General features: G+C 44.2%; 1 protein-coding gene across 8 annotated transcripts in view; it reads right to left on the minus strand.

The window, feature by feature from the left end:
• Positions 1–12,114, minus strand: part of NAA35 (N-alpha-acetyltransferase 35, NatC auxiliary subunit) — a 521,214-nt gene that overhangs the window by 250,632 nt on the left and 258,468 nt on the right. For all 8 annotated transcript variants that reach the window (XM_069229524.1, XM_069229487.1, XM_069229505.1 and 5 more), the window contains 5 exons: positions 5,307–5,366; positions 2,785–2,891; positions 2,621–2,687; positions 419–517; positions 7–185 (listed from right to left, as the gene is read on the minus strand). In XM_069229524.1, coding sequence (XP_069085625.1) covers positions 7–185; positions 419–517; positions 2,621–2,687; positions 2,785–2,891; positions 5,307–5,366 — 512 coding nt within the window. The remainder of the gene's footprint in view (positions 1–6; positions 186–418; positions 518–2,620; positions 2,688–2,784; positions 2,892–5,306; positions 5,367–12,114) is intronic.

Below are 12,114 nucleotides of genomic sequence, written 5' to 3' on the forward strand. Positions count from 1 at the left end.
ACTTACCAATAGATATAGTAGTATTCATGCATGCTGTACAGTTCCAGTTCAAAGCCACTCAATAAATACTGGATCATGATGCGAAGGTTATGATAAAGCACCCAGGTGCCCAGGCAGGCTAAGTGTTGTCTTTGAGGTTCTTGTTTAAGGAGCATACTGTGGAGAGCGGCATCTACTTTTTCAGCCTGTAAGAGAAATACAAACGTATTGGGGGGCATACATTGAACAGTCGGAGGGTGACAGAGAGCTTAAAACCGATACTAAATCAGAGGACATAGCACTAATCATGTATATTTCCAGGTGAAGTTCAATGGAATAAAAAACTAACAAATCCCTTTTTGCTGTCACTATAAAGTAAGGCACACAAACATTATCATGAAAACAAAATCTAATAAGTGAAGTGCAGAATAAGAGTTACCTCATCTTGCAGAGTGGCAAACTCCTCAAGGATATGGCCAAGTTTATCTCTCTGTCGAGCCCTGTTGTGCCCATGGATCTGAATCAAACTACAGAACGGCTGGAAAAAAACAAAATACAATTATAGTAAATACATTAAAATGTTTGCATTTTAACTGGTCAGAAGAATATTACAGGATACCTCAACAAATCAATTCAAATATGCAGGTTTTACGGTAACATATGAACCACTCAGTGGTGACCTTACACTCACATTTTTAAATATATTTTATTGGAGTTTTTTTTTCTATCCATGAACAATGGTTCATCACTTTGATACATCAGCTAGTTTCTGTGATTGTTACAACTCCTGACAACTGTAGTAAAACATCATAGTTTAGTTCCATCCTGTTAACACTTGTCCATTATGCGCTTGCACCTATAAATCAATTATTAAACTATTCTTTGACTGGAGATCGCCATTGAGGGCACTTTCATGGGCGTTCTCATGTTCACAGGTGTTCGGTTAGCCGAGGGTTAGATCACGACAACGCCCTAAAAATCTGATTTTCACCTTTGGGATGGGGCAGTGAGGCATGGGTATGGTTGGCTGGGCAACATTTACCCCACTGGTTAATGAGTGCCCAGTTGTCATTCCCACCCACTATCCAGTGTCAAATATAAATGTGGCATCTTTAGGTACCCACTTCAGAATACTCCTGTACCTGAAGAAGATCAGAAAAGTTTGAACCTCCTGTCCAGAACCTGAGAAGAGCCCTGAATGACTAGACGTGGACTCCAAGGGTCGTAAGTCTGACCTCCTGTTAAAACTACAGGGACACAATAAGCTACAAGAGGCCTTTCCTGTAACCTCCCAGGTGACCAGTAGCAACTGGACCTGGACTGGACCCTACTGTTGGCCTCTGCCTGACACTCTGCTAGTCTCTAAGTGCCTTCCCCAAGGGCCTGGGGGTGGGGTGGGGTGGGGTGGAAGATTGGGACATAAAGTCAGAGGGGTAAAATTCTTGATCAGGATGACCTGGTTGGAGTATCTGTCCCACACTCTATTGTGGTCATCATAGAATTGCGCCTAGGTCCCAGTCTACCTCGGCTATTGACTATCACTAGCACATTGTGCCTCTTGGCGCTATTTCTTCTTAAAACTTGTTTTAAAAAAATCACATTGCAAGTTCCCCTTAATGGATGTTTGTCATTTTGGTTTTGTTTTGTTAATTACAGTTTACTCTATTTTTCTAATTCAGCTTGGGATTTTTTATTTCTTTACATTTCAATGTTATGACTGTTTCGGGACTGCATAAACACTTTACACATTGTTCTGAGGTAAGCCTTTCTGTAATGTGCCATTGCTCCCAGGGGGTTTGAGCTCACGTTAATTTAGTGACTTTGAGGGTGCACCCTGAGATGGGCTGGGATTGGTATTTGAAGTGGCATTCACCCAATCCAAATAATAATGCAATTCCTTACAGGTCTAGGACTCTGCGCACATGCTAGGTTAGTGTGCTGCCATGGATAAAATATAAGTCAGGATACCAGTTTTATATGTAGTGGGGCACTTAAGGGAGAGTGCCACACCATTTCACCTGTCCCAACACTTTCCAAATTCACAATACTCCTTTACATTCACAAAGCTGCCAGGTTTCTCAGGTCCATGCAGGACTAGTTAAGCTAGTCGTGGCTTTTTATTAGGATTCTCAGACTTGTAGTCTTATTTAACTCACTATAAAACCAGGACTACACCTACAAATCCAGTATATCGAAGACAGGAAAATGAGACTAAACTAGTCACACCTGGACCTGGGAAAATTGCCAGCTATGCAGTTAGCAACTCTTTTTTCCTACTGAGGCATACAATATACAAACAGGATTGAGCATAAATTTCTAACGCTAAACATACTTAATGTAAGATAACAAAAATATGAGGTGAGACACTTCCGTGTCCAGCTGCAAAACACTAAAATCTGTGCAGGTCCATGCATTATCTTATTTTATTTGCAGGTCATAAGTTTAACCCAGAAAGAAAAGATCTGATTCTTTGGTTTGGGGCGGCGGGGTGGTTATAGACGGCTAAAACTAAAAATGATATTGTATTAACAGCACACCCACTTTTAGAATCAACTTACAATATTAATTCTAAGCACAAGCTGTATCATGTTGCCACCAAACTGCAAGCTTATACTAAATCAACATCTTTAATTTGACATACCCGGACACAGTGTGTCACAAACGAATCAATGTAGTCTTTGGCTTGATGGTTGTTGTACAGGTAACATCTGTAACAAAAGATGCACATTGAAACAACTTACACCCTGGCTGAATTTCCCATTACTTATTCTATCCACATGCATAAAAGTAATGTGTACAACTTACTTAGAAGAAAGTGCTGGTGGACTAACAAAAACTCGCAATGCATCCTTCACCATGTCTTGCATTAAATGGGTACCAAACACCTTCTTGTTATCGACCAGGAACGTTGTCTAAGAAAAATCATTTGTGTTCAGAGAGTACAAAAAGTTTATTCTATGAAAAGTTACCAAAATTAACCTTACAAATAATTGTGTTTATGAGGTCACCAAAAATAGAAGTATAGGCTTGATCCAGGCATCCATCATTATTTTTTAAACACTTACAATCGTAACATTTTTTACCTCTTCTCCTTTGGGGAAAGAGCTTGGTTTGGTAGGTTAAGCCTCTGTACAGCCATAGTTTCATATTAACACATGAATACACGTTGGAAAACTGGGGAAATATTGAACTTCTTTGAAGAAACACTAGAATATGTGTGCAAAGTTATACTCACAAGTTAAAAGACATCTCTCTGCTAACAAAACTTTTTAGATATACAGAGGAAAGATGCCTTTACTTCTGCCAATCACTGACCCATGTTAGACTTTAGTCCTCCAGAAATACGCTTCCTGGTTAAAAGCAAAGCCTGTAGCCATCACTAGTCATGACAATTCTACTCATCCTTTTTCGAATGTTCTAGGTAGAACTAGCCCATTTTTAGGATTAGAAGCGACTATGGTTTTAAACGTCTATATTTTGACACTGAGATGGTCATTCTGACTTTGGCGTGAGGCAGAGGCCACCCACCAAACTCATCCCGCCACCTGACTGCTGGTGCCGTCAGGACACCGCCGGCCCTATTCCAAGTTCACTGCAGGACAGTGTTTCCGCCCCCCGGCCCTGCGGCGAAGAGGGCCTTAACAGTGACACCGGCGCCAATGTGGCGGTGCAGCAGCACCCGTTGCGCATTTCACTGCCCGTAATTCGAGCAGTCAAATGTGCGACGGGCTGTGCATGGGCCTCTGCACTGCCCATGCCAAGTGCATGGGCAGTGCAGGGGCCCCCAGAGGGACCCGGGCACCCCCATTCCGCCAGCTTTTCCACAGTGGTGTAAACTGCCATGGAAAGGCTGGCGGGTGGGGACTCGTAATCCAGATGGCAATGCTGCTTGCAGCGCTGGCCTGGCGGATTACAACCGCTAGGACCGTGGGATTGACTGCAGCCTGGCGGTGTCGGCGGCTGGACCGCGGCGGCTCAGCCTTGGTCAGAATGGGGCGGATCGGACCACCACTACCGCGGCGGTCCAACAACCACCCTGAGTCTGGTGGTCTCAAGACCGCCAGACTCGGAATGACCCCCTGAATGTTTTTCCAAGAAAAGGTTTAGGAAGTGCTAAATGAAGTCTAACCACAGAAGCAGACTATTACAAGAACATGTATTGTGAAGCCTGGAGAATGACATAAGAAAGAGGAGACAGGTGTAGGTTATCTTGAAACGAGATAATTATTGCTGCTTGAAACAAAATGCTGAAATATGCTTTGGGTGGTTTCTTTATCACTGCAGGGTGAAATGCCTAGGGACTTGCCAAAACCCACACATTATATAAAGCTTATAACATATTTTTTAAGGAAATTCTACAGGTGAGCTTCAGTCCCAAAGGCAGGGTAAATTTGAGTAAAAAGACTTGACAATTAGCCTTTTAAGCCCTAAGGTCCATTTATTGATGCATATGAAATGCAAGGGAAATGCGTTCAGCTCTCTAAGAAGGTCAGGAAGCCTCTTGAGTGGTTGGAAATTGAATCACAACTTCTCAATAATACTGCTAGTATTTTTCAATGAAAGGCACAGATTTGATCCAAATTCAAAATTGGCTCCAGCAATTAAAAATGAAATCCACAGTCTGCTCAACAGTGGTTTTCCATTTGCTTTCAGGTGATCAGTGAAAGGGAGCTCTGCACAGGTATTATGGGCTAGCAACGCAAAGTTGTGAGCCACAAATAGCATACCAGCTGTCCTCAGCAAAGCATAGACATGATCACAGAAAATAGCATTAATTAAAAAGCACTGATGAAGAAATAAATGAAATCTGGTACCCTGGTGAGAACATTTGAGTGATGCATTCAAATGCAGGATTGTGGAGCAGTTACTTGTCCGCACTGACATAAAAAAATGAAATTTGGAATAAGATTCCATAGGCATGAACATGGGTTAAGGGGTTGATTTCCGTCTTGCATGCTAGATTAGTTAGCAGGCAGCGCTTAACAGGAGTTGTGGTACCTCTCTAGTAACGGTCAATGTTGCCACATGCTCAAAAGAGAGGTAGCTGGGAGAATTTGAGGTAGGCATTAAAGTCTCAATATATAAGAAGCAGAACTCAAAAATTTAATTCCAATTACGATTTCTGAAATTAAAAAACAATTACATTTGGAGAACATTAAATTATTATCCAACGGCTAAACCCACTGCACCAGTCGTTAAGCTCACCTCCGGAGAAGAGAAAACACCTAAGGTGAAGAAAATATTTTTAAAGGACTTCAGGTGCAATAGATAGATAGTTCACAGGAGAAGCGTGACCATGAGAAATGATTTTATTGAATCTGACTTACCTGAAGCAAAGATCTTGATAGAACACAGGGAGACTGCTCACTAAATTCGCAGAAAAAGTCCTTGTTTAAAAAAAAAAAAAAAAAAAAAAAAAAAAAAAAGAGGAGCACAGTTATCCTTCAAGTATATTAATACAAATATCGTCATTACAAAGGGCAACATTAAATTCATGTTGGACTCGTCAGTTTCCTAAAACAATGTAAGACTCTGCATTTACCTTGCTTTATCAAGAACAATATACAACACAGAATGAGTACGTCTCCACTGCCACAGAGGCAATTAGCAGAAGTGGGTTAAAACATCTTTAGAATGTCCATGCAAAACAAATTCTGCAGTTGCACAGGTTAGTATATCAGAAATTGGATAACAAATACCAATCTATTTTATGTAACAAAGTGTATGCATTAAAGGTTTCTTTGTGTAACTCCAGTGCGTGTATATATACATATTCAAAAAACTGGTGGTTAAAAAACACCAGACCTTCTTTGCTGCATGTTTTTCATCAAAAGCAGCAGCTGAAAGCCAGCTTCACACCAATTTTCACTCACCCAATCATATTGTTTTAAAATGGGTAACATGCCCACAAAGCATTTCATAGATAGAAATAATGTATTTATATTCTTATGTAAAGCCATATGAAAAAATAAAATAATAAATCACAATACCCTAAATTTGGTACAGAACCAGCTTCCCTTAGTATCGTCCACATAGACGCTTTACAATCCTTTAGGTGAAGACCACTCCCATTGCATCTTTGAATATAATTTCATCAAAGTACAACGGTAAGGTGCAATGCAGAAAACGCATTTTCATTTTACAGACATATTATTCACATTCACAAAGGCAATTTCTAGTGCAGCCCTGGTTCTATAAAAGTAAAAACTCATCTAGGGCAGAGGGCCTAATTAAGAGTTTGGTGGGTGGGAAAGCCCGTCCGCCAAACTCCTGACAGGGTGGCCACTGCCTTTGTGGCGATCACCCTGCTGGAGTTATTAAGAGTTTTCTGCGAGGTCGGCGGGAGGAAACATCAGTCAGCCTGGCAGGACACAGGCTACAGCATTGTCTCTGGCTCGTAATCGAGGCGGCAACAATGCTGTAGCCCGCAGGGTTGACCAGCACCCTCGCAATGTTTGCTATCTGCAAAGCAGACAGTGAATATTGCAACAGTGCATGGGCAGTGCAGGGTTCCCCTGCACCTATTCTCCACCAGCCTTTTCATGGCTGTGCTACCGCCATGAAAAGGCCGGCAAAGAAAAAGGTTGTAATCCACAGGACAGCGCTGCATGCAGCGCAGCCCTGGCGAATTACAATCTCCACCACCGCCAGGCCACGGGGATCATGGAACTTGACAGTGCTAGCGGGTCCCCGGTGGTCTTGACTGCCCGGGTTTTAATGTGGCGGTCGGACCGCTGCAATAGCGGCGGTCCTGACCGCCACACTTGTAATGAGGCCCTGAGTCTGCATTCAAGCCCTTGCATTACATAGTCCTATTTTTCCAGGCAATTTAAAAATGCACTCTAATTCTAAACATACATAAAAAAATTCCAAAGCTGCTTCAACGTGCTCTTCCCTTCTAATTCTAGAAGGCAGAGGAATCGTATGGTCTCTCTCCTGCCAGAAAGTTCAAATGTTCTGAGCAGGAGAATAATCCAATTTCTCTCTGGCTATATTTACCATGCACAAAAAACAGGAGTTGGTGTTTGTTATCTTCCAACGTCTTCTAAACTTATTTGTTGGTAAAACTAGGATAAGAAACTGGGCAAGTAGCATTCTTTAGATACAGCGCTCCGCTGCCTTACAGTTACCTGTGTACTGAATTAATACTACAGACTGAGATACATACATAGAGTTTGATGGAGAGTGCAGATTTAACACATAAATACCCAGGGGTGTAACTCAGTCAATGAGTGTAGGAAGTTGGCTCTGTATGCACTATTTCAAAGTAAGGAATAGTATGCACAGAGTCCAAGGGTTCCCCTTAGAGGTAAGATAGTGGCAAAAAGAGATAATTCTAATGCTCTATTTTGTGGTAGTGTGGTCGAGCAGTAGGCTTATCAAAGGAGTAGTGTTAAGCATTTGTTGTACATACACACAGGCAATAAATGAGGAACACACACTCAGAGACAATTCCAGGCCAATAGGTTTTTGTATAGAAAAATATATTTTCTTAGTTTATTTTAAGAACCACAGGTTCAAATTCTACATGTAATACTTTGCATGAAAGGTATTGCAGGTAAATACTTTAGGAACTTTGAATAATCACAATAGTATATATACTTTTCAAATAAAACACATATAGCTATTTTAAAACTAGACAGCGCAATTTTCACAGTTCCTAGGGGAGGTAAGTAATTGTTAGTTCTTGCAGGTAAGTAAACCACCTACGGGGTTCAAGTTTGGGTCCAAGGTAGCCCACCGTTGGGGGTTCAGAGCAACCCCAAAGTTACCACACCAGCAGCTCAGGGCCGGTCAGGTGCAGAGTTCAAAGTGGTGCCCAAAACGCATAGGCTTCAATGGAGAAGGGGGTGCCCCGGTTCCAGTCTGCCAGCAGGTAAGTACCCGCATCTTCGGAGGGCAGACCAGGGGGTTTTTGTAGGGCACCGGGGGGGGGGACACAAGTTAGCACAGAAAGTACACCCTCAGCAGCACGGGGGCGGCCGGGTGCAGTGTGCAAACACACGTCGGGTTTGTAATTGAAATCAATGGGAGACCAAGGGGTCTCTTCAGCGATGCAGGCAAGGGGGCGGAGGGGGCTCCTCGGGGTAGCCACCAACTGGGCAAGGGAGAGGGCCTCCTGGGGGTCACTCCTGCACTGGAGTACCGATCCTTCAGGTCCTGGGGTCTGCGGGTGCAGGGTCTTTTCCAGGCGTCGGGATCTGGGAGTCAGGCAGTCGCAATCAGGGGGAGCCTCGGGATTCCCTCTGCAGGCGTCGCTGTGGGGGGCTCAGGGGGGACAACTTTGGGTACTCACAGTCTCGGAGTCGCCGGGGAGTCCTCCCTGAAGCGTTGTTTCTCCACCAGTCGAGTCGGGGTCGCTGGGTGCAGGGTTGCAAGTCTCACGCTTCTGGCGGGAAACGCAGTTGTTTTAAAGTTGCTCCTTTGGAAACAAAGTTGCAGTCTTGGGTGAACAGGGCCGCTGTTCTCTGGAGTTTCTTGGTCCTTCTAGAGCAGGGCAGTCCTCTGAGGATTCAGAGGTCGCTGGTCCTGGGGAAAGCGTCGCTGGAGCAGTGTCTTTTCGAAGTGGGGAGACAGGCCGGTAGAGCTGGGGCCAAAGCAGTTGGTGTCTCCGTCTTCTCTGCAGGGTTTTTCAGCTCAGCAGTCCTCTTCTTCTTAGGTTGCAGGAATCTGGTTTCCTAGGTTCTGGGGAGCCCTTAAATACTAAATTTAAGGGCGTGTTTAGGTCTGGGGGGTTAGTAGCCAATGGCTACTAGCCCTGAGGGTGGGTACACCCTCTTTGTGCCTCCTCCCAAGGGGAGGGGGACACATTCCTATCCCTATTGGGGGAATCCTCCATCTGCAAGATGGAGGATTTCTAAAAGTCAGAGTCACCTCAGCTCAGGACACCTTAGGGGCTGTCCTGACTGGCCAGTGACTCCTCCTTGTTTTTCTCATTATCTCCTCCTGGACTTGCCGCCAAAAGTGGGGGCTGTGTCCAGGGGGCGGGCATCTCCACTAGCTGGAGTGCCCTGGGGCATTGTAACACAAAGCTTGAGCCTTTCAAGCTCACTGCTAGGTGTTACAGTTCCTGCAGGGGGGAGGTGTGAAGCACCTCCACCCAGAGCAGGCTTTGTTTCTGTCCTCAGAGAGCACAAAGGCTCTCACCGCATGGGGTCAGAAACTCATCTCTCAGCAGCAGGCTGGCACAGACCAGTCAGTCCTACACTGAACAATTGGGTAAAATACAGGGGGCAGCTCTAAGATGCCCTCGGTGTGCATTTTTTAATAAATCCAACACTGGCATCAGTGTGGGTTTATTATTCTGAGAAGTTTGGTACCAAACTTCCCAGTATTCAGTGTAGCCATTATGGAGCTGTGGAGTTCGTTTCTGACAGACTCCCAGACCATATTCTCTTATGACTACCCTGCACTTACAATGTCTAAGGTTTTGCTTAGACACTGTAGGGGCATAGTGCTCATGCACCTATGCCCTCACCTGTGGTATAGTGCACCCTGACTTAGGGTTGTAAGGCCTGCTAGAGGGGTGACTTGCCTATGCCACAGGCAGTGTGAGCTTGGCATGGCACCCCGAGGGGAGTGCCATGTCGACATAGTCATTTTCTCCTCACTAGCACACACAAGCTGGCAAGCAGTGTGTCTGTGCTGAGTGAGGGGTCCCTAGGGTGGCATAAGACATGCTGCAGCCCTTAGAGACCTTCCCTGGCATCAGGGCCCTTGGTACCAGGGGTACCAGTTACAATGGACTTACATGGGTGCCAGGGTTGTGCCAATTGTGGAGACAATGGTACATTTTAGGTGAAAGAACACTGGGGCTGGGGCCTGGTTAGCTGGGTCCCAGCACACTTCTCAGTCAAGTCAGCATCAGTATCAGGCAAAAAGTGGGGGGTAACTGCAACAGGGAGCCATTTCTTTATAATGAGATTGAAGGGGTGGGGGTAAATCTCACATTTCCAGACAAAACAAGTAGTGGGCTGCAGGTTGGAGGTGTGACAGGACCAAGGCTCATGATGGACTGTAACCATGAGGAACATGGTCAGTACTGATTTGCAGTAGATGGGTCCCTGTCTAGAGTGCCACAGTGGGGGAAAAATGATGTGTTGGAATTGGAATGCTACCCCGAGCGATTACTGTAGGAAAGTGCCTCTTTTGGACATGGTCAGCCCCACTTTTTGCTTACTGGTACTGAGGTTTTTCGACTGAGGTACACTGATTTCCTGCTAAAGTGGTCCCCAGTGTCAGTGCCCATTCCGTAATGAGAGGTAAAAAGATCTAAATTTTGTGCAATTGGCACACACTCTTGTACCTCTGTAAATCCCTAGTAAATGGTACTCCTGGTACCTAGGGCCTGGGTACTAGAGAGGTTCTGTATACCAAGGCCAGGGACTTCAAGGTCCCAGTCATCTTTGGTATGTGACCCCGTTTCCCCCAGACCATGGAGTTGTTACCTCCTGCCCTGAGGCCCATTTGGCACCAGGAAAAGGTAGGAAATTAGCTATGCAGGTAGGCGTGGTGTACTACCAGGCTAGTCACATCTCTAAGGTGGGCAGCCTGATGTGCTCCACAAAAGCAGGTTTCCTCCATCTTGATTTTGATGGAACTAGGAATTATGGGACAGGGTTATGTCCACTCTCCAGAGGAAGTGGTCATATTGGGGGTGTAGTCACTCCAAGGTACTCAACACTCCCCTAAAGGTGCACCCATTAATTGAGTATTTTGGTGGCCCACCCGACACCAGAAGAATAGAGTTGTCTGACAAAAGAAGAAAAGGGACCAAGAAGAGCAGACAAAGTGGGAACTGCGGACTGCTGGTGGATTTTGGCAAGAAACCATGCCTGCCTACCTGCCCCTCTCCCGACAATCGTGACAACCTAACTCTGTGCATCCTCCAAAAGCATCAGAGGGCCTCCAGCATTTCGCCAATTTATCAGCATCTCCCCTGAAGTGCAAGAACTGTAGGTCGAGTGTTCTATTTGAATCAGAAAAGTTTAAAGTACTAGCATAGCTTGGGTATAATCACCACTTTAATCACCGCAGTCCTGCCCATTCAGGAAATATATAAATGCTGCCATCTAAGTAGGTCTGTTTTAATGTCTTTAATTAGAGGGAAATACTGACCCTGAAAAAACCCAGCCGAAGATGGGTAATATTTACCCCAACGTTTTTAAAAAAGGAATACTTTCTTACCAGAATCCTAGATGATCTCTAGAGACTCTTCATTAGAAGTCATAAGCACCAAATAATCCTGCTCCTGTACAGGTTCTCTGAGCACAAATACTTTACAACAGCCAACAACAGGGTAAATTGGCCAATCTTTGAGAATTTGCTTTAAAAAGTAACTATTTAAAACAATAGATACAATGTCAATGAAAGAAACCAAGTGACTTGAAAGGTACTAACTGGAGGAAACTGAAACTGTTTCTTAAAATCCCAGAGCACCAACGGTATTCACTCATGCTCTGTGGATGGAATTTGAGAAACTTCTTTTTTACAGAGCTGATGAATCATACAAAAGCTAAGAAAAATTAACTTTATGCCTTCTCCTGGGAGGGTTGCTTATGACTAAAGCGAAGATTACCATGGAAGAGAACTATGATTTCAGATAAAAAAATATACCTTCTCCTCCTGGGGATCTTCATTTTAAGTCATAAGCACTGACTAGAATAGCAAACACATCACTGTAAAATGCCAGGAGAAGGAGGAGAGGCAAAGGAAAAAGACGTACAGCCCACAAGACACTACAGCTTACCTCACCTGGTCATCTGCTCTGGAATCTGTGTCAAGGCAATAGTGCCTAGTAAAATTATGTACAGGCTTGCAAGTGGCAACTTTACAAATATCTGCAATGGAAATGTGTCGTAATAACACTAGAGTAGTAGCCCTATCATTTGCAGAGTAAGCTTTGTGCATATCGGGCAAAGTCATATTGAAATTGCTGTAACACTGTAAATATGACACAATCAAACGATAAATGCAGTATTTAGAAGTAACCATCACAGTTTGTATAAGACCAAAATTAACAAATAGATGGTCAGACTGCTTAGTATATTTAGTTTTATCAAGGTAAAACTTTAAGACCCTTTTTAAATTAAGGGAATTCAAAATCCTTTCAGCTGGAGTGGAAGCTTCCTGAGA

This window comes from Pleurodeles waltl, chromosome 1_1 (assembly GCF_031143425.1).
Source record: "Pleurodeles waltl isolate 20211129_DDA chromosome 1_1, aPleWal1.hap1.20221129, whole genome shotgun sequence".
Lineage (NCBI taxonomy): Eukaryota > Metazoa > Chordata > Amphibia > Caudata > Salamandridae > Pleurodeles > Pleurodeles waltl.